General features: G+C 40.1%; 1 protein-coding gene across 2 annotated transcripts in view; it reads right to left on the bottom strand.

Moving 5' to 3' along the window:
* Positions 1 to 22377, bottom strand: part of NOTCH2 (notch 2) — a 166621-nt gene that overhangs the window by 87218 nt on the left and 57026 nt on the right. For both annotated transcript variants that reach the window (XM_025375100.1, XM_025375109.1), the window contains exon 3: positions 5999 to 6258. In XM_025375100.1, the coding sequence (XP_025230885.1) occupies positions 5999 to 6258 (260 nt within the window). The remainder of the gene's footprint in view (positions 1 to 5998; positions 6259 to 22377) is intronic.

Raw genomic sequence — 22377 nt, forward strand, 5'->3', positions numbered from 1 at the left:
ATTTGTTAATACTCCAATTGATTGTCTGGGAAAGTATCTAAATCTCTGACCCCACAGAAAGGTAAATGGGAGACACAAGAGTTTTTCCATAAGGGAAAAAGATGTGACATGTGACATATGAGCACAGAAAAGTGTTCTCTGCCTATCAAGGAATGTCAAATCAAAGGAGAAAAGTGTAACACAAATTTAGGTACAGCATATACATCTCAGGGAGCTAAGACAGAAAATGAAGGAACTTCAATTCTTCCTGTCTTTCCACTCATGCCACTAAGAGACACTTACAGTGGAGAAGAGATATAAATGCTCACTTCTGGCAAGTGTGATTTTCAGAGTGATGCCCACAACTGAAACAGAAAGATCCCTGGGCCAGAAGTGGTGGCTGACGCCTGTAATCCCAGCACTTTGGGAGGCTGAGGTGGGCAGATCACTTGTGGTTAGGAGTTTGAGACCAGGCTGGCCAACATGGTGAAACACCACCTCTTCTAAAAATACAAAAATTAGCCAGGCTTCATGTCACATGCCTGTAATCCCAGCTACTTAGGAGGCTGAGGCACTAGAATCACTTGAACCTAAGAGATGGAGGTTGCAGTGAGCAGAGACTATGCCACTGTACTGAGCAACAGAGTGAGACAGGGAAGGGAAGGGAAAGGGAAAGGGAAGGGGAAGCGGAAAGGGAAGGGGAAGGGGAAGGGGAACAGGAAGGGAAGGGAACAGAACCCTGAATTTGGTTTCCATATATATTATGTATAAGCACTAACTTGCTGCCTCTGCTTCTTCATCTCTGAGTGGAGATGAGCTAGTAAGGTCTCACTGAGGTATAGAGCTATCACAAAGACCAAAAGGATGACCTTGATCTGTGATGATTCCGAAAGTGATAGACAAAAGTAGTAAATGTATAAAAGATGATCAGAATCGGCCGTGGCTCACACCTGTAATCCCAGCACTTTGGGAGGCCAAGGTGGATCACGAGGTCAGGAGATCGAGACCATCCTGGCTAATACGGTGAAACCCGTCTCTACTAAAAATACAAAAATTAGCCGGGTGTGGTGGCGGGCACCTGTAGTCCCAGCTACTCAGGAGGCTGAGGCAGGAGAATGGCGTGAACCCGAGAGGTGGAGCTCGCAGTGAGCACACATGGTGCCACTGCATTCCAGCCTGGGTGACAGAGCGAGACTCTGTCTCAGAAAAAAAAAAAAGATCAGAATCTTGCAGAACACACCAAGAAGAGATCCTTTTTAACAGCAAAGGAAGAAGTTTTAATCTGGGGACTATTTCAGAGTGGCATTTTAATTATGAAGAAGGCATTAGTGTCATTTCCACTAGTCAAAATTAAAATATTTTAAATAGGTATGTGTGCCCCCACTTTGCTTCATAATAGCAAAACAACTCAAAACTGACTATCAGGAAGAAATTATTCTTATAACCACCAAATATTTTCAACGACTTACATCATCAATGCTATCATCGTCATGATGGAGATAATGGATCATCCTAACTACCCTCTACCCCACCAACACATTTTGATGAATGATACGGTTTGGCTGTGTCCCCACCCAAATCTCAACTTGAATTGTATCTCCCAGAATTCCCACGTGTTGTGGGAGGGACCCAGGGGGAGGTAACTGAATCATGGGGGCCAGTCTTTCCTGTGCTATTCTCATGATAGTGAATAAGTCTCATAAGATCTGATGGGTTTATCAGGGGTTCCACTTTTGCTTCTTCCTAATTTTCTCTTGCCACCACCATGAAAGAAGTGCCTTCTGCCTCCCACCATAATTCTGAGGCCTCCCCAGCCATGTGGAATTGAAAGTCCAATTAAACCTCTTTTCTTCCCAGTCTCAGGTATATCTTTATCAGCAGCATGAAAGTGGACTAATACAGTAAATTGGTACTGAGAGTGGGTTTTTTTGCCAGAGTGCCAGCTATCCTGAGGGAAACTTTGGAGGGAACCAGCTTCTAGATGGTAGATCTTTCGTCCCTACACCCAGGTTGGATGACTGATTTGCACATCAGGACTGCTATGGACCTCCACCAGAGTTTCCTCTGGCTTTGCCCTGCCCAGGCATAGTTCACCACCTTTCAGGTCCTAACATTTGTGCTCATGCTCCACCTTCCCAGTGAAGAAAATAAGATGGGCCGGTGCAAGGCTGACCTGGCTACTGCCACTGCAGAGTGCCCAATTTGCCAGCAGCAGAAACCAACACTGCACCTTTGATACAGCACTATTCCTCGGGGTCATCAGCCAGCTACCTGGTGGCAGGTTGATTACATTGGACCTCTTCCATCATGAAAAGGGAAGATGTCTGTCCTTACTGGAATAGACACTTACTCTGGATATGGGCTGGCCTATCCTGCATGCAATACTTCTGCCAAGACTACCATCCCCGGACTCATCGAATGCCTTATCCACCGTCATGGTATTCCACACAGCATTGCCTCTGACCAAGGCACTCACTTTATGGCTAAAGTAGTACAGCAGTGGGCTCATGCTCATGGAATTCACTGGTCTTACCATGTTCCCCAACATCCTGAGGCAGAACGGTGGAATGGCCTTTTGCAGTCACAATTACAGTGCCAACAAGGTGAGAATACTTTGCACGGTTGGGGCAAAGTTCTCAAGAAGGCCGTGTATGCTCTGAATCAGCGTCCAATATATGGTACTGTTTCTCCCATAGTCAGGATTCAGAGATCCAGGAATCAAGGGGTGGAAATGGAAGTGGCACCACTCACCATCACCCTTAGTGATCCACTAGCAAAATGTATGCTTCCTGTTCCCGCAACATTAAGTTCTGCGGGCCTAGAGGTCTTAGTTCCAGAGGGAGGAACGCTGCCACCAGGGAGACAAAACAACAATTCCATTAAACTGGTAGTTAAGATTGCCGCCAGGACACTTTGGGTTCCTCCGACCTTTAAGTAAACAGGTTAAGAAGGGCGTTACAGTGTTGGCTGGGCTATCAAGGCTATCAAGACCCAAGCTATCAAGATGAAATCAGTCTACTACTCCACAATGGAGGTAAGAAAGAGTATTCATGGAATACAGGAGATCCATTAGGGTGTCTCTTAGTATTATCATGCCCTCTGATTAAGGTCAATGGGAAATTACAACAGCCCAATCCAGGCAGGACTACAAATGGTCCAGATCCCTCAGGAACGAAGGTTTGGGACTCTCCACCAGGGGAAAAAAAAAAAAAAAACACAACCTGCTGAGGTGCTTGCTGAAGGCAAAAGGAATACGAAACGGGCAGAAGAAGGTAGTCATCAATACCAGTTACTACCATGTGACCAGCTGCAGAAACAAGGACTGTAATTGTCCTCAGTATTTCCTCCTTCTTTTATTAAAACATATCTGTGCTTGTAGACACTTGTACTAAGAAAATATCTTCATTTTATTTCCTTTCTCCTTTATCATGTGACATAAGATTTACTGACTTCATGTAAGCATTTAAGTATTGTTAACTTTATGTAAAGAGTATTTCAGTTGGGGATTGGTACGTTTCCGGATGTACGAAGAAGAGTTGTACTACATTAGGTGTAATTATGACCTAATTATTGTCTTTATTTGAAGATCATGTATGATCTCAGGAGAGGTGTACGGGTTCAAGTTGACAAGGGGTAGACTTGTGGTGGTTAAAACTGAGTCTGTCAACTTGATTGAATTGAAGGATACAAAGTATTGATCTTGGGTGTGTCTGAGAGAGTGTTGCTAAAGGAGATTAACATTTGAGTCAGTGGGCTGGGAAAGGCAGACCCACCCTTAATCTGGATGGGCACCAGCTGATCACCTGTCAGCAAATATAAAGCAGGCAGAAAAACGTGAAAAAGTGAGACTCGCCTAGCCTCTCAGCCTACATCTTTTTCCCGTGCTGGATGTTCCCCGCCCTCAAATATCGAACTCCAAGTTCTTCGGTTTTGGAACTCAGACTGGCTCTCCTTGCTCCTCAGCTTGCAGACAGCCTGTTGTGGGACCTTGTGATCATGTGAGTTAATACTTAATAAACTCCCCTTTTTTAATATATATATATATAAAATATATATAGAATATATAATATATATATAAAAAATATATATATTAAGATTGCCACCAAGACACTTTGGGTTGGAATATATATACATACATATACATTCCATTAGTTCCATCCCTCTAGAGAACCCCAATACAATGAAAAATTAATGTAACAGTATGCTACACTAACTAATCCAGTATAGTTTTCTGAGTACATTTTTCACTTTTTGCTTATTGCATTTATAGAACTCTTGGTTTAGTGCTTAAAGCAGGAGAAAAAATGAAGAATGCTTCTCCTTTTCTCATCTAATTTAATAAACACTTTTGAATAAGGTTAAAAATCCACCTAGAAAAACCCACAATCTATTCAGGTGAGAGATGCGCAAAAAAAATTACAACAAAATGTGATGCATAAAAATAGTATAACTTAGAGACCATTTGCCTAAAGGAATCATGAAAGGGTCACTAAGACACAGTTTTAAATAACATTGGACAATCACCAGTTGTAGAAAAGGGCATTCCAGGCAAAAGGGTGTGTAACTGTATGGAAGCAATAATAAGTACAACATTTTCAGGAAATAAGGAGAATTTGGTGTGACTAGGCCTAGATGCTTGTGGGGAGGTCAGGTTACAAAAAGATGTAAAGTCTAGGCTGTAAAGAGCTATGGAAGCCATGTAAAAGAGTTTGCAGTTTATTCTGTGGATGATGAAAAAACATTAGACATTGTAAGCAGGAGAGATTGTTAGAACATTTGCATTTATAATTAAAGATGTAGTAATATCATGGGTGAACGAGATGGGGAGAGAAAAAAGGCAAGAAAACATATTCAGAAACTACTTCAGAACTCCAGGTGAGAGATAACATGGTCCTCAACTACAGGGTAGCAGAGGAAATGGGAGGAATAGACAGGTGAGAGGTAATTCAGAGGTTGGCTTGGGTGACTGAGTTGAAGTGAGGTAAGAACAAGCAACAGGGAGTTTCTAGCATGTATATTTGGGATGTACATTGTTGCTACGTATTTCTGTCAACATGGAGAGCTGAAAGTACCTGGAGAATATCTCCAAGGAGAAAATGCAAAGGATAGCTAGACACATGAGCCTGAATGTCAGGGTTGGGTGGAGCTAAGGGAATGATGGTGAGATTCATCAGCAACTGATGAAGACAGTGGCAGTGGAGGCGAATAAAGACAGTGACATTCCCTACGGAGAGCTGTGATGTGGCTCAAAAGAGGGCACAAAACAGTGCTCCAGGGAGCACAAACATTTAATGGAAGAACAAAGCAATGAAGAAGCAAAAGGAACAGTGCCCTGAATGTCTAGGGAGGGAGATTTCTAAAAGCAAATAGTCAATAACATTAGTAACTTTTCCTCTGGTGACAGTGTAGTTATTTCTTTTAGTGAAGTAAATTCTGATTCCCCATCCTGGTATACTTTTTTTTTTTTTTTTTTTTTTTGAGACAGAGTCTCACTGTGTCACCCAGATTGGAGTGCAGTGGTGCAATCATAGCTCACTGCAGCCTCAAACTCCTGGGCTCAAGCAATTCTCCCACTTCAGCCTCCCAAGTAGTTAGGACTACAGGTGCATACCACCATAAGTGGCTACTTTTGTTTTATTTTTATTCTTGTTTTTTCTTTGTAGAGATGGGGTCTTGCTATGTTTCCCAGGCTGGTCTCAAACCTCTAGCCTCAAGTGATCCTCCCGCCTTGGCCTGCCAAAGTGCTGGGATTGCAGGCGTGTGCTACCGCACCTGGCCCTGACATATATACTTTAAGCTGTCAAAGTATTTGGTCCTTTTTCTTTCTCTTTCTCTGCCCCTTGAAACTCTTAAAAGGAAGTTAGGGATAGTTGTCTGGAACATCCCAGTTCCTTACCATAATGTTAAATGTGCACCAGAGCTGGGGGACACTTAAGAGTCAAACACCATGATCTAAAAGATGCTAAATAAAGGTATCTGCTGAAGGCAGGAAAGCACTGGCTTTGGTCTCATTAGTTACCTGTAAACCCAACTTGGCAGGTGCACTCATAGGTATCTCGGCTGAGCATATGGCATGTGCCGCCATTCAGGCATGGGCGAGACACAAAGCATGGGTGAGATGTCGAGTACTGGCAGTCCTCTCCGGTGAACCCTGAGGCACATCGGCACGTGGCTTTCCCCAGCATGGCCTGGGCCACACAAGTCCCACCATTCTGGCAGCGGTTCTTCTCACAGGGGTCTCGATGTTGACAATATTCTCCCAAGAAGCCCTCTGGACATCTATATGGAAAAGAGAAAAGTCCATTAAAACACCTGACTTCTTGTAAGTCCAAAAAAATTACAGTAATACAATACAGTCCAATCAAGAAAGCATGAGATTGTGAATCAACAGACCTACAAGTACCACCTATAAACCTTCTTCCCTTTAGAAGAAGGAGTCCTTAGAGAACTTAACTTAACAACATATTCCCATGTCCTTTTGAGTCTGAGCAGGTGATAGAATACCAGGTGTATGGTCTAGCAGGGACTGCTATGACCAGTCAACATGACCCTTATTCAAAGGCAAAATGCACCACAGCTTTTTTTCATGTGTGCACAGGCTGGGATGGTGTAACAGCACTTTTTTTGAGCATTGTTCATAGTTGTCTGCTTAAATTCATTAACTTTCTCATTTTGACAAAGCCATTTGATAGGATTAAGACGTCTAAAAGATAATGCATGAACTTGACCCTATTATCCCCTTCAAATTTAAAATATGTAAGATACTATGTGCTTTTCCTCAATTAAGCACAGATAAATAGTAAGTTCTTCTTTCTTTTACTTCCACTGATACATCAACTGGCCAATACCTAGTTTTCTGGGTTATGTTCGGGTGGTTGACATTGCAACAGAAAAAGGGAAAGGAGGTACAGGAATAGGGAAGGGTTCAAAGGGATATTTTAAAATCTGTTAATATTTAAGTAGTAGGTATTTTTAACCAAATAAAAAGGCACAAAATATAACTAAAATAACATAAAATATCTAAGATACCGTATAAACACCAAAGTGAAGGAAGGAAACAATTGAAGAATAACATTCTATGATATTTTCCACATTGAGGCACTGAGGAACCTTTTTATATGCCACCCCTTGATTCATAAGATGCACAACCATTTCAAAACTGTGTGTATTATTTACGACAATTTTCTCTGAACAGTATCAAAAAGGCATGGTAAGTCTCCATTTTCATAATGAAGTTGTTTAAATGGAATCTCTGAGAAGCACTTAAATTAAGAAACACAAAGACTTTGATTCTAACTATAAATGCTGCTATATATTTGGCTGGTGCCCCAAATATGTGATTCAACTTATTCCTCGTTTTAGTTTTCAGGGACTAGAAAACTGAATCTAGTAGGCTGTTCCACCATTACCTCAAATATTACACATTTAAACCAAACTCTAAATCCCTCCCTCAAAAACCAGCTCTTCCTATGCCCAAGCCTTGTTGTCCTGATTTTCCTAATCATTGTGACCTGAAACATTGGGGTCATGAGTGCTTTTGTCTTTGACAGTCATATCCAAGACCTTTCATTAACCATTGGTTGGCAAGGTATGCTCTGCAGAGGTCATAGTTACTGAGAAAAGAAGGAAGGCCAGATACCAGGGAACTAAGACAGAACATGCCCAGAAGAATTGCATAGTAGCTAAAATAGCTAGAGGAAACAGGGCTGGTGAATAGCTACAGTGGTAGTGAGGTAACTGGCCAGAGCCTCTTCACCCCTCCCAAAGCTACATAAGATATGCATGGCAGAGCCAGGAGAAGCTAAGGCTCTGGGCATCTTCATGAGTAGGTGAATCTAGAGACCAACAGGCAGTGAAGAAAGTTCATAGCACTGAAACCAAAGATGGCATGCAGGTGACTGTGAGGAGTCTATATCTAAGAAGGTCACAGGGTCTTGTTTGGAGTTCTGGTGCTATGACCTTGGATAAGTTATTTATCCTCACTGACTATCCATTTTCTCACACTGTAAACAGTTAATAAGGTCACCTACATCATGAGATTATTGTAAGAACTGAACAAAATCAAGTACGTAAAAAGCCTTATAAATATTAAAAAGTTTTGCAAGTGGGCTGGGCACAGTGGCTCACACCTGTCATTCCAGCACTTTGGGAGGCTGAGGTGGGGGGATCACCTGAGGTCAGGAGTTTGAGAACAGCCCAGCCAACATGGTGAAACCCTGGCTCTACTAAAAATACAAAAATTAGCCCAGGTGGTGGTGCACACTTGTAATCCCAGCTACTCGGGAGGCTGAGGCATGAGAATTGCTTGAACCCGGGAGGCAGAGGTTGCAGTGAGCTGACGAGATTGTGCCACTACACTCCAGCCTGGACAACAGAGTGACAGAGTGAGACTCCGTCTCAAAAAAAAAAAAAAAAGTTTTGCAAGTGAAAACATTTTTTCTCTCTTCTTTACGCTTACTGAGGAAAATACAATGCCCCATCCAAATCACAGTTTGATTTGAGAAAAGTTTCTTGTGTTCGTTTTTTGAAGTGGAGGAGCAAAAAGTGCCAATGTAGCATAGCTAAAATTAACTCTGAGATGTATTATTAAAAGCATTTGCAGCTTATTCAAGAAATGTGTTATGAATGATGTTAAAAACTGCAACACAATTCTCATTCACAGTGCAGTTCTCTGGGCATTATTAGATGACTCTTGATTCTCCCATACGGGAATTATGCACCTTCTAAATAATGGCAAATTGTTAAATGTGGGTGGGCTTTGCCCAGCTTTGCTCCTGAACTATTACACCGCCCCAGCACTATCACGTGGCATATGTTAAGAGAATGCAAAGTGATTTAAATGGTAACATCATAAACATATAATGGAAATATAAGGTTCCCAGGAAAACAAAAATGAAGCAAAATGGAAGTTTTTAAAGATAAACAGACATATTTCTGAATTATTTGTTTCTAGAGTTTAATTCACATTGTTGCTCCCTATCAAGTATGGAAAAATAAGTTTTAACCTAAGATATATTTAAGAAATCAGTAAAAGCAGAGATTGGCAAATTATAGTTTGCAAGTCTAATTTGGACCACTGCCTGTTTTTGTTTGGCCTGTGAACTAAGAATAGTTTTGACGTTTTTAAATGATTAGAAAAAACAAAAACAAAAGAAGGATATTTTCTGACATTTCAAAATTATATAAAATTCAAATCTCAGTGTCCATAAATAGTCTTACTGGAACACAGCCATGCTTACTCATTTATAGATTGTCTATGGCTGATTTTCCACTACAGCAACAGAGACAAGTAGCTGTAATGAGACCACAAAGCCTGCAAAAATAATTACTCTCTGGCACTTTACAGAAAAAGTTTGCCAACTTCTGAGTAGAGAATATATGAAGCCTAATTCTATAAATACCATCAAATATGCTTATTAATAATGATCAGTTTCTGATAGGAAATCAACCTTATTAGTTTCCACAAGGAATATTAAACTCATAATCATTCATTCATGCAACAATTAGTAAGGGCCTATTATGTGCCAGGCATTTTTCTAGCACTAGAAAAATTCTTACACTCACGGAGTTTAAATTCTAATAGGGGAAGGTGAAAACAAAATTACTACGTAAAAGATGCATGGTAGATGTAGTTAAGTGCTGTGAAGAAAAATAAAACAGGAAGGAATGGAGTTGGGGATGAGGGTGTGGGGTGAGTAAACAGAAGTATCTCAGTTTAGAATAGGAAAATCAGAGAAAGCCTTCACTGACAATACTTGAGTTGAGACCTGAATGAGGTGAGAGTAATCACACAGGTATCTTAGGGAAACACATTCATGAGAAAGGGAACAGCAAATGCAAAGGCCATAATACAGAGAGCAGCCCAGGCATGTTTGAGAAACAGCAAGGAGACCTGGAGCAGCAGAAAATAGATGAGAGCTGTAACTGGGATGTGGATCAGTTGGGGCCTTTAAGCCACTGTAAAGAAGGACTTAGGGTTTTCCTCTAAATGGGATAATACTTAGATATGAGGTACAATAGACTTACTCTCCTAAAGCCCGTGTACAGAACCACATATTTGCTCTATGTGAAACTAGACCTACTGTTAGTATTAATATAATAAAGATTTGATTTATATTTAAAATGTTCTAGAGGGTTGGACATCAGCTTAGTTCTTTCATCTTAGAACATATACAAGTCTCTTTTAACCTACATTTTCACAAAGTTCCATTTTCCTTTCCAAATTATTGTTTCACAAAAACCTTCCATGACTGAAGCCTAATTTCAGATATTTCTCTTTCTTTTCCATCTACTTCTTACTTATCCCTCTGCAACAAAACTTTAATTCTAATTATTGCTTAGAAACTGTTTTCTAAAACAATGACTTTCCTCTAGTTAAGCTCAGTAGTCTCGTCTGAGACTCAAAAGGAAATTCTCTCTCCTATAGGGAGAATTGCTAACCACTCCATGCACTGTTTTAATCATTTTACCTTGGCTTGTTTGACTCCCTCTGCTAACTTAAAGCCCAGTGAAGTCTTCTGGATTGCTGATGTCTCCTTCTTCCCCATCTATTGTGGCCACCTTAATGTTTAAGTCTGGACTGCACTGTTCTTTCTCTCAAATGCATTTGTTACTGTTGTTGTTCACTTGGTTTTAAATAACTTCCTTCCTGTAACTGACTCCAAAATATACTGCTCTAGTCCCATATGTTCAGTTTTCTAAAAGTCATCTCTCTACCCTAGTATGTGCTGCCACTATTTGAAACTAAACATTTGAAAAAGGAGATCATTTTCCCAAGAAACTTTAATTATTCCATTTTTCTAAGGCTTCCACACACAATTTAAAGTAACTTAATCTCTTTAAGTTGTATATAATTTATTACCACATTCTGACAAGACTTGTTAACTGAATTCCTATAATACTTATCATTCATGTTCACAGTTTCCTTTTTGATATAAATTCTGATCATCTTAAAAGCCTCAGGCCAGACATCACCTTGTTGCTGGCTTTTCCCGCATTTCCAGCCACCCTTGGAATAACAGAACCTTGAGATTCAAGAAATTTAATTTCTATCCAATTAAGTAATAATTTCTAAAATATTTCTAAAAGATGATCACCAGCCTCTGCTTGGATTAGAGACTTAAATGTTAGACCTAACACCATAAAAATCCTAGAGGAGGCCGGGCGCGGTGGCTCAAGCCTGTAATCCCAGCACTTTGGGAGGCCGAGACGGGCGGATCACGAGGTCAGGAGATCGAGACCATCCTGGCTTACACGGTGAAACCCCGTCTCTATTAAGAAATACAAAAAACTAGCCGGGCGAGGTGGCGGGCGCCTATAGTCCCAGCTACTCGGGAGGCTGAGGCCGGAGAATGGCGTGAACCCGGGAGGCGGAGCTTGCAGTGAGCTGAGATCCGGCCACTGCACTCCAGCCTGGGCGGCAGAGTGAGACTCCGTCTCAAAAAAAAAAAAAAAAAAAAAATCCTAGAGGAAAACCTAGGTAGTACCATTCAGGACATAGGCATGGGCAAAGACTTCATGTCTAAAACACCAAAAGCAACGGCAGCAAAAGCCAAAATTGACAAATGGGATCTCATTAAACTAAAGAGCTTCTGCACAGCAAAAGAAACTACCATCAGAGTGAACAGGCAACCTACAGAATGGGAGAAAATTTTTGCAATCTACTCATCTGACAAAGGGCTAATATCCAGAACCTACAAAGAACTCAAACAAATTTACAAGAAAAAAACAAACAACCCCATCAAAAAGTGGGCAAAGGATATGAACAGACATTTCTCAAAAGAAGACATTCATACAGCCAACAAACACATGAAAAAATGCTCATCATCACTGGCCATCAGAGAAATGCAAATCAAAACCACAATGAGATACCATCTCACACCAGTTAGAATGGCGACCATTAAAAAGTCAGGAAACGACAGGTGCTGGAGAGGATGTGGAGAAATAGGAACACTTTTACACTGTTGGTGGGATTGTAAACTAGTTCAACCATTATGGAAAACAGTATGGCGATTCCTCAAGGATCTAGAACTAGATGTACCATATGACCCAGCCATCCCATTACTGGGTGTATACCCAAAGGATTATAAATTATGCTGCTATAAAGACACATGCACACGTATGTTTATTGCAGCACTATTCACAATAGCAAAGACTTGGAATCAACCCAAATGTCCATCAGTGACCGATTGGATTAAGAAAATGTGGCACATATACACCATGGAATACTATGCAGCCATAAAAAAGGATGAGTTTGTGTCCTTTGTAGGGACATGGATGCAGCTGGAATCCATCATTCTTAGCAAACTATCACAAGAACAGAAAACCAAACACCGCATGTTCTCACTCATAGGTGGGAACTGAACAATGAGATCACTTGGACTCGGGAAGGGGAACATCACACACCGGGGCCTATCATGGGGAGGGGGGGGGGGAGGGATTGCATTGGGAGTTATACCTGATGTAAATGACGAGTTGATGGGTGCAGCACACCAACAAGGCACAAGTATACATATGTAACAAACCTGCACGTTATGCACATGTACCCTACAACTTACAGTATAATAATAATAAATAAATTAAAAAATATATATATCAAAAAAAAAAAAAAAAACACTATCCAGTGCATAGTAAACACTATGTATTTGTTAAGTGAAATTACTGGCTCACTACTTCAACAAAAGAACAGTCTTCAATGTGGCTGGATCCCACTGTGAGAAAGCTCTTTCTTTCTTAATTCTTCAAATTCTACTTTCCTTCCTAGGTATATACCCGAGATAACCGAAAACATATGCCCACATAATAAAAATGTTCATAGTAGCATTATTCATAATAGCCAAAAAGCAGAAACAACCCAGATGCCTATAAGCTGATGAACAGATAAATAAAATGTGGTATATCCATAAATGAAATGTGTGGCCATGGAAAGAAATGACATTCTGATACATGCTACAACATGGATGAACCTTGAAAACATGCTAAGTGAAAGAAGCCACACACAGAAGGCCACATATCATATAATTCCATTTATATGAAATGTCCAGAATATGCAAATCCATAGAGATAGAAAGTAGATTAGTGTTGCCAGGAGCTGTAAAGAAAGGGAAATAGATAGTGACTACTAAGCAATAGAGAGTTTCTTTCAGGGTGATAAAAATATTTTGAAATTAGAAAACGGTGGTGGTCTCACAACTCTGGAAATACTAAAATCTACTAAATTATACACTTTAAAAGGGTAAATTTTATGATACATAAATCATGTCTTAACTTTTAAAAGAACAAACTTTGTCTCTCTACAATTTCCAGGTTATCTCTACCCTCTAGAACAGAAAAGAACAAGCCTTCTGCTTCTCTTACACATAGCCCTTCAAGAATCTGAAGATAGTTACGTGGGCCTTTTGTTTTCTTTTTTCCAGGATTCAATGCTTTGGCATATTCCTCAGTATAAAGTTATTTCCAGGCTTCCTCACCTTTTTAGTGGTGCTTCTATGCTTAATAGTAGTAATAATAATCAGAATGACCAAAATTTTCTGCCTCCCTTCCCAGGTATATACCCGAAGTGGCTGAAAACGTATTTTCTAAGTACTTAACTATGTATTATATATTTGCTAAGCATTTGATAGCTATTGTTTCTTGTATTATTCGCTACAGTGCTATATTATAATATCCATTTTATATATGAGGAACTCAAAGCTTAGAAAGATTAAGATTTCACAGCCAGGCTGGGCACGGTGGCTCACCTGTAATCCCAGCACTTTGGGAGGCCGAGGCGGGCGGATCACGAGGTCAGGAGATCGAGACCATCCTGACTAACACGGTGAAACCCCGTCTCTACTAAAAATATAAAAAATTACCTAGGCGTGGTGGCAGGCGCCTGTAGTCCCAGTTACTCGGGAGGCTGAGGCAGGAGAATGGCGTGAACCCAGAAGTCGGAGGTTGCAGTGAGCCGAGATCGCGCCATTGCACTCCAGCCTGGGCAACAGAGCAAGACTCTGTCTCAAAAAAAAAAAAGAAAAAAGAAAAAGAAAAGAAAAGAAAAGAAAAAACAAGATCACAGCTAGTAGATGGGAGAGGCAGGATTCAAACCCAAGCAGACTCTAGAGTGCATGTGCTTCAACACTAGGCTATCCTGCCTCCCCGTCACTGGATGACTCCAGTTCATCAAAAACCTCTAAAAAGTGAGGCTCAAAATGGAAAAAGGCTTAACACATGTTCTCACCAGTGCAGCACACAGCTGAACCATGACCCCCTGATCTGGACACTATGCTTTTACTATTTCATGGTAAGCTCTTAAACTGGGGAGGCATCGTGAGAGCGCAGTTCAAGAAAGAGTAATGCTCCCACTCATACCCAATGGATATGTGTACTTTTTTAGAAGCCACAAAATACTACTGTGTGCTACGAAATACACACTCAGCTAAAACCTTCAGAGCCTTATTTCACATGAACTACTATTGTGCCCTATTTTTCTCAAAACACTTGTGGCACATGTTTTTTGAACCCAATAATTGGAACTGTCATTTATTCCTTTTAAATTTGTCATATTGAGTCTTTAAGTTTCCTTGATTGAGACAACTTTTACATTATACTCATATAATCACAGAATTTCAGAACTGATCTCAGAAACCAAATGGTCTGAACTCCTATAGCACTGAAAAGCACACCAAAGTTAACTGATCTACCCAAAGCTGGTTATCTGTGAATCCAGCAATTTCCCCAGTTTTACAAATATATCTCTATCTTCACCTAGACCTTGCAATGAAATAGCACTTAACCGAAAGTGCATGACTAAGTCTTGCCCCAAGACTAGCACCTATTCAATCAACAATAACATCCTAAATGGACCAGTATCCTACCCATACCTCTCCCTCTCCCTAAGGACAGTCTGGAAATTCCTTGCTGAACCTGAGCGTACGACTAAAAGAATAATCTTTCTTAAGCATAATTTTGATGTCATTCTTCTACTCAGAAACTAGCAACAGTATTAATACCAAGCCTTTCAAATCCAAGTTCTTTACAATCTCTGATCTGCTTGTCTGTCTCATTCCAATCATCTAACCATCTTACTCTTTAGTAATCCATAACTCGAACACTCCATATTATTTCCACAATCTTGTCTACTGTCCCCTATATTAGAATCTTTTTAATTTCCAGTGAGAAACATCATGCTTCCTTTCTGGTGTATCTGGTATATTTCCAACTTATGTTCTTTCCTTCCATCATTCTTTCAAAAATCTGCTGTAAGATTCAAAAATCTTACTGTTCTACAGTAAGCCTTCTCCAAATCATCCCACCTATCTCTGATCCTTTCAACAGTAGATGCAATGCCATGTAATGCACTACATTGGCTCCACTGGTACAGTTCTTCTTTATTTAAGCCACTGTTACGTCTTTGCTGTGCCTTTCTCAAACTTCCATCTAGTCACAGTTTTTGTGGGGAAGAGCTTGTCTTGAACCCTTGGTGTAGGTTCCCTGAATACCTGAGTACCTAAACCCCACTAAGTAGCTAGTTCCAAAGCAGGCTAAATTTCATGTGATGGATAAAGTCAGTCTCTCAATCCGAATATTCTACAAAATCCATCTCTACTCTGTGATCTGTCTGGCAGAATAACAGGCCAAATCAACCTAATAGTCATCCTGAGGTATAGAATTATCCTTCACACCCCAGGAAGCTAAGCAGCATTATGGACATGGGAAGAAACGGGAGTAATAGGTGAGATAGTCAGAAATAACAGACCCTTGTTTCTTAAGGCAGGAGATCTTTCAACCTGCAAATCCCTACTCAACTGTGGTATAAGGAGAACATATACTCTGTTAGTCTCAGTGGAAAATAAGGTTCTCTGCTTAAAAACAAGGGCTTAAAAATAGCTGTCTGCTTGAGATGCCTAAAGTTTAATTTGGTTAGAGGGTGAAAACATGGCTAAACACCCAACATTCCTTACAAATCTATAATTCTATTAAGCTACCCAGTACACATTTTGGAAAATAGTCTTACCACTTGAACTAAAGGTGTATATTCTAAAAAATAACCACAAAAATCTAACAGATGCCTTTCATCCCCAAAATTATATGAATGTTTCCCTCCTGCAGGGAATTTATTATTTTCATAATTGTCTCTTCAATGTCTCTCAGTGACTTCTACTTACTCTCTCTTCTCTAGCATTGGAACTCTGAAAGAACATACTTCACAGATGAGGTTGTGAATACAGAGAAAGGATTGGGGAGGGGGGAATTTTTCCATTTTAAACTCCATAAACTAATGTGAATACTTATCAGGTCCATAAAGATAAAGATATACTTATGACTTTTTCTTTAAAAGTCTCAACTGGGCACAGTGGCTCACACCTGTAATCCCAGCACTTTGGGAGGCCAAGGCGAACAGACTGCTAGAGTGGAAGTTCAAGACCAGTCTAGGCAACACAGGCAACATGGTGATACCCCCCATCTCAAAAAAAAAAAAAAAAAAAAAAGTGTCATTTTTGACATTAAGAGGTCCACATTTTCATTGTTACTGTTCAAACATACACATGGGGTTGGGTGTAGAAAAGTAAAGGAAGGAAGAAAACAGAGAAAAACAAGGGATTCCTCCTAATGGAACTAGAAAACATTCCATTTGAAGGATACCCCTACAGTTTCCTTTCACTTAAGCAGATGAAAACCAGACCCCAACTCTCACATCTCAGCAGCAGCCTGGATTAGTTTACATGTAGCCACTTTACAGATTTCAACGAAGCTGGGATCTGAATAGCAATTCCAATCTATCTGGCAATGGCTGCAGTTCAGGATCAGTCTCCCTAGTAATACATTTGTTCTTTCACGTTTCCTAAGTGAATAGCCACTCGTCTAGAGAAAAGCTTAAAACAGTGTAGCAGCTTGTGTCAGCTCCAAGATGACTGAAGTCTGAGCAGGAAATAAGCCCCTTTTCCAAATAAAAGCCAGTGTTCTCTCCCCTTGTTTTTCCACCGAATGTTCTGTATCAGCAGGGTGAGGCCAAATTGCATCCAGGGCTTTGCTGCAGCTCTGTCTTTAGCCTTTTTTTTTTTTTAACGAGGATTTGGCCATTTAAAAAAAAAAAAAAAGCAAAATCCTACCACATACAAGAAGAAAAAGAGAGGCATGCTTTACAAAACAGCTATTTCAAAATCATGATTTTTAAAAAACTATACAGAATGTGGAACGAAGGGGAAAAAAAATGTCTCATGTGGGTTGCGTCGGCACTGCAGCTGCTCCTCATTAAAGCTCCTCTTTACTCCCTCTGGGCTAGTTTCCAGCAGAAAATTCTTTAAACAGAACTCTGCTTTCAACCCACTTTCTTCTTGCTCTGGGCCTCTTGGCCCCCCAATCCGCAGTGGCAGCCTGCCCTAGCTGAGCTCTAGAGGGGGGAGCGGTCGTTAAGGTAAATGAGGTAAGGGCAGGAGAAAAAACTAACAAAACCCAGAAACCAAATTAAGCATCGGTCAGTAACAAAGGTCTGCAGTTTGAAAGGCTCCAAATCAGTCTGTTCTTTCCTGTGACCATAATGCCAGCTTAGTTTCCTGCCCCCCTTCTTTGTCCCCCCTGTTAAAGTAGATAAAAATAATTGCTAACAGCCAAGGCTAGCTGTAACCAGTGAAAGTTCCTATGTAACATTCAATTCCCAAGGCTCTGACTACAAACTTATAGGTACCTCAGAGCCTATAGAATCAAGTCTAAACTTCTAGGCTGGCATTCAGGAGGCCTAACCCACCTACTGGTCTAGCCTCACTGGTCTCTCCTTTCAGTACCTCCTGGCTGAGGTCTGATGGGTTTGTCAACTTTTTAATTCTGTCACTCTGTGTAAAGGTAACTAACTAGGTTATGCTAATTACCGACTTTGTTTTAAAAACATGCCTGAAGACTTCTAGTTAACTTCCTGGTAAAGAGGGGAAGAAAAGGGAAGAAGCTCTGTCATACCGACTATTTCTTGCCATTCCCACTCTACTCTGAACCCCACCTTCCCTCAAAAAAAGAAAGAAAGAAAAAAAGGAAATACTATAGCTTACTCGGCAAAAAGGAAAAACAAAAAGAACTTTTAAAAAAAGTATTTGTGTATAGATTAGTGTCCAGAACTGGGATGCTTGTGGTAAAACACACTTTCTAGTGTAGTTTCTTTTTCTAGGGCCTTACTAGTTCTATGTGAAGGAAACAAAGTATACAATCTCTCACTCTCACACACGCGCGCGCGCACGCACACACACACACACACTTTTATCACAACTAATACACAAAGACTACCAAATACTGCAGGGTAGCTCATTTTTCTACTATGTAAATTCAGCTTCCTGGACAGACCATTTCTGCTTTTCTTGTAGAAGTATTTCAGAAAATGTTAATCTTGGTTCCCACATTAGGTTGCATGCTTCCAAATTAAAAGTTTCCCACAGGAAAAGAACTTCACAGGGAATTGTGAGGCTGGGAATTATCTCTGAAACTCCACCTCACTTAGTTTACATGTGTTCAGGTTTTTCACCCCCTCATCTGAATAAAGCATTAAATGCACACTGATTTTAATAAATCTAAACCAAAAAGAAGCTGAAGTGGCACGGACTTTAAAGCTGTTGAATCACAGCATCACTCATCTTCACTGGAGACTATGAAATCAGTAACCACTGCAATGAGAAACCATGCTTTATTTATACAAGAACTTTGCAAACATCCTTATCTTCCAGTTTACAGTCTAGGCTCATTTATCAGAACTCAAAGGCTGAGCTGAGCACCTAGTCTCTTCAATCATCACTTGAAAGATCGGGAAGGGGCACACAGTGTTAAAAGACTTGTGTTGTTGCTATAACAGAAGGTGGTCTTTCCTCTGTGTTCCAGAACACAATCAGGATCTTACCATACTTCACTGCACTGGACCCTGAGAAAATATCTACTTATAATTAAAACATGGTAAACACATTCTAGACATATGAGTTTATAAAAAACACCCTTCAATGTAATGGAAAAAACTGAATGAGTTAGCTCAGTTGTTCCCAAGCTATGGGCTGTGGAGTTATTGCAAGGGATCCGCAGTCCTTATAAACCACTTTCTAAACTACTAAACAGTGTCTTGTCCATATTTAAATATATGTATATGCTGTTATGACTAGTAAAATATAAAGATATATTAAATGATTCCTGAATTCTTAGATTTTGACAGTATACATCGTATTCAAACAACACACTGAGAAATTGTTTCATCTCAAGTTCTCTCCTTTATGCACTATACTCTTGCTAAACACTCTTCAGCTCCTAGAAAATGCTACAGTACACCTAAAATTTCATTGTCTCAACTTAAATGTTATTTCCTATGAAAAACAGCCTTGACACCCCCTCTGTTCTTATAACCCTGAGACTGTGTCACTCATTAGCCTTTATTATGATTATTTGTCAACAGACTAAAATTATTAATTCTCATACTCCCAGTGTAACACAATGATTCGGATATAGAAGGCATTCAACTATTCAGTGCAGAAGCAAAAGGTCAAAATGAAGGGTTCTGTGGAATCTTTACTAACCATTAAAAAGACCCTATAAATACACTTGAAGTTTGGGAACAACTAGGTTGAGCTATTTACCTAAAGGATTTTCAAAACTAATTAAGATTCCTGATATATAGACTACTACTTAACCCGCGCTCACCCCTAAATCAGTCAAATTATGCCAACTCCATGCAAAGTAGATTATTTTTTAACCACTTTCCCTCCCACCCCCCAAATATGAAGTTAACCAACACACACAGAGAGGCATGTGTGCATATGCAGGCATACACACACACACACACACACACAAACAGTCCTCATTCCCTCTTGCACTTTTATTAGTCTTTCATCAGTTGTTGATAAAAGACTGACTACATAAACCACCAGGGACCTGGATCCCTGACTAAAAAAAAAAAAAGTCCTACAAAGTGGACTCAATAGCATGAACTGCTAGATTCTGTAGTGACTGCCAGTGAAAATTAAAGAAGATCTCTAGAAAGAAAAATAAGTGTTGGAGCCTTCTTTCCATTCCCCAATGTTGGTGGATAACCACCTTCAAAGTTCTGAAGTCCAAAAAGTATCTAAAAGCAGAATAATTTAAAAAGCTTACGTTTGGTCTGAAAAGATTTTTCTAGTTCAAAAACAACTGTATATTTGGATACCAAAAATGAGAAGAAATAGTGCAGAATCTTTAGATTGCCTAATGGGATCTAGAGAAAGAGCTCTTAGTCCCAGTCTACATTCTAATGAGTTATATAATAAAGGCTAATTCACTTAGCTGTATTACGCCTCAGGCTCCTCACTTATAAAACAAAATGAGTGACAAAGGTACTTTCCAAAGTCCCTTTGACCTCCTAAGTGTGATGACTCTATAATCTTGGCCTTTGAAGTCCCTTGGCAATATCACCCAAGGATGTAATGATGCTTGCTGATGTTAATGTTTGGGTGTTTGTGGTTGTATATGTCTTGACCACTGTTCCACTCCAAGCAGGGGATCCTAGGGCAAGAACTGTACTGTGTCTCTTTTTTAATATCCCTCAAGGTGCCCGTCACCCTCTAGTTGCAGATAGTTCAATACACACTTATGTAAATGAATTGTTCCACAACTCACACTTTCAGCTAGCCCCTCACAGATGCATAAGAAAGCAAAGAACAACCAAACAGAAGGAACAATATATTTAAACAAGATAAGGGGAATGAAAAAAGAATCTTGCGTTTAAAGGGGATAGAAAAGCCTAACCATCTTCTCCCAAACAACTGGCCAACATGAGAGCCTGTTTTCTTGAGCATAGGATGGTGGTAGATATCTCAGTCTCTATGGAATCTGACCTGTTGAGTTATACAAGGCTAAAACTGACTGAAGTGTTTATGTAAGACAACAGTCTGGGAAGAGAAGCACTAAATTTAAGCTCACAGGGAATCAACCACTTAAGTAAACTCAGATAGAACTTTATCCAGATCTCATTTTTACGTATCCTCTCTACAAAGCATAAACACTTATCTTACTCACTTCCCATCTCATGATGCTATCATTAATTCTTGTAAAATTTAGAAAAGAATAGGTGATGTCTCCTAATGAGAGAGTTTGCTTCTGTCACGAACTGTGACAGTCAGTGTCAGCCTTTGCCTGGAAGAAAATGAGTCACTTTTTCATTAGTAATCAAGTTATGTCTATTTTTTAAGAGTGACCCAGAAATTCAAGGCCATGAGTTTCAGCAATACAAGACGGAGAATCAGACACCACAAACATTGTATACAAATAGAATTAAGACAGAGAAATTAAAGTCAAGGAGGTACAGAGTTACTTTGCAGGATGACTGAGGTTTCAGAAAGGGCAAGTTGCCCCGAAAAATAATTCCTCAAGATGTGTCTGGCTTACACAACAAGAACCAGTATTTCAAAATCTTAAAGTGACAGGCAGTTAAACAACTAAGGCACTACCATCATCTAGGCAAGAGAATCTTAACCACCATCAAATGTTTTCCACACAGAATAGGCAGCCCTAGTTTATTCTGGATAATTGAGGGTTTGGATATGTACTATATAATCAGAGGAAACAAGCAGTAAAGGACCTGAGCTAATTTGGGGTAACCAAACACTTGGCTAACAGATGCTTCCTTACTCTGGATCCCTCATATGAATCAGATCTGGCCAGCGATATGCTGGATAGAAGATATTTGAGGTTAAGATACCTGAATTCTCAACTAAGGGAATGAAGTATGCAGTACATGAAAACCAACCCTCTTCTTAGTGCCTCTGTTTTTGTTACTTCCCCTATCCCAACCCATTCTTGCTCTTGCCTTAGAGATTCTTAGATTCTGATTTCCCTTGCAAAATATGGTCACAAGCCTACCTGGCTCTCGGTCTGGCAGAAGTACAAGAATCAAGAGTCAAGGCCAAAAACGTCTGAGGGAAGGAAGGTAATTGCTCCCAGCTTCCCTCTCTTCCTGTCCCCGGGTCCTCTCCTTTACCCTCACTCTAGGCATTCTACCTCCAAACATTCAAGTTAACATGTGCTAAAAGAATGATTTTCTAAATCACTTACCTGTCACTGTGAAACTAGATTAATCCACATACTGGTTTAGTAAAACCTCACACAAACTGGTGGATACACAAAAGAGAGCAATCAAGATGTAGAAAATGTTTGAAACTGCATCATTAAGAAAAAGTGATGAAGAAATTGGTTAGTATTCCAGGAAATAACAGTCCCTTCTAGTCTCCTCAGCTCCCTTCCTCTCACCCTTCTCCTACCTATCCACCTTCTAAGGGATCACTAATATTCAAAGATTTAGGATCTAAGCAGTGCACCAAAAGTCCTCTGATTTTACTCCTTCGTCCCACAGTAGTTGTTCCTTTGTCTGATTCTCCATAGTTACTATCTGTGCCCCTGCACTGGGATATTACAGACTGTTTTATT

Source organism: Theropithecus gelada, chromosome 1, assembly GCF_003255815.1.
Source record: "Theropithecus gelada isolate Dixy chromosome 1, Tgel_1.0, whole genome shotgun sequence".
Taxonomy (NCBI): Eukaryota; Metazoa; Chordata; class Mammalia; order Primates; family Cercopithecidae; genus Theropithecus; species Theropithecus gelada.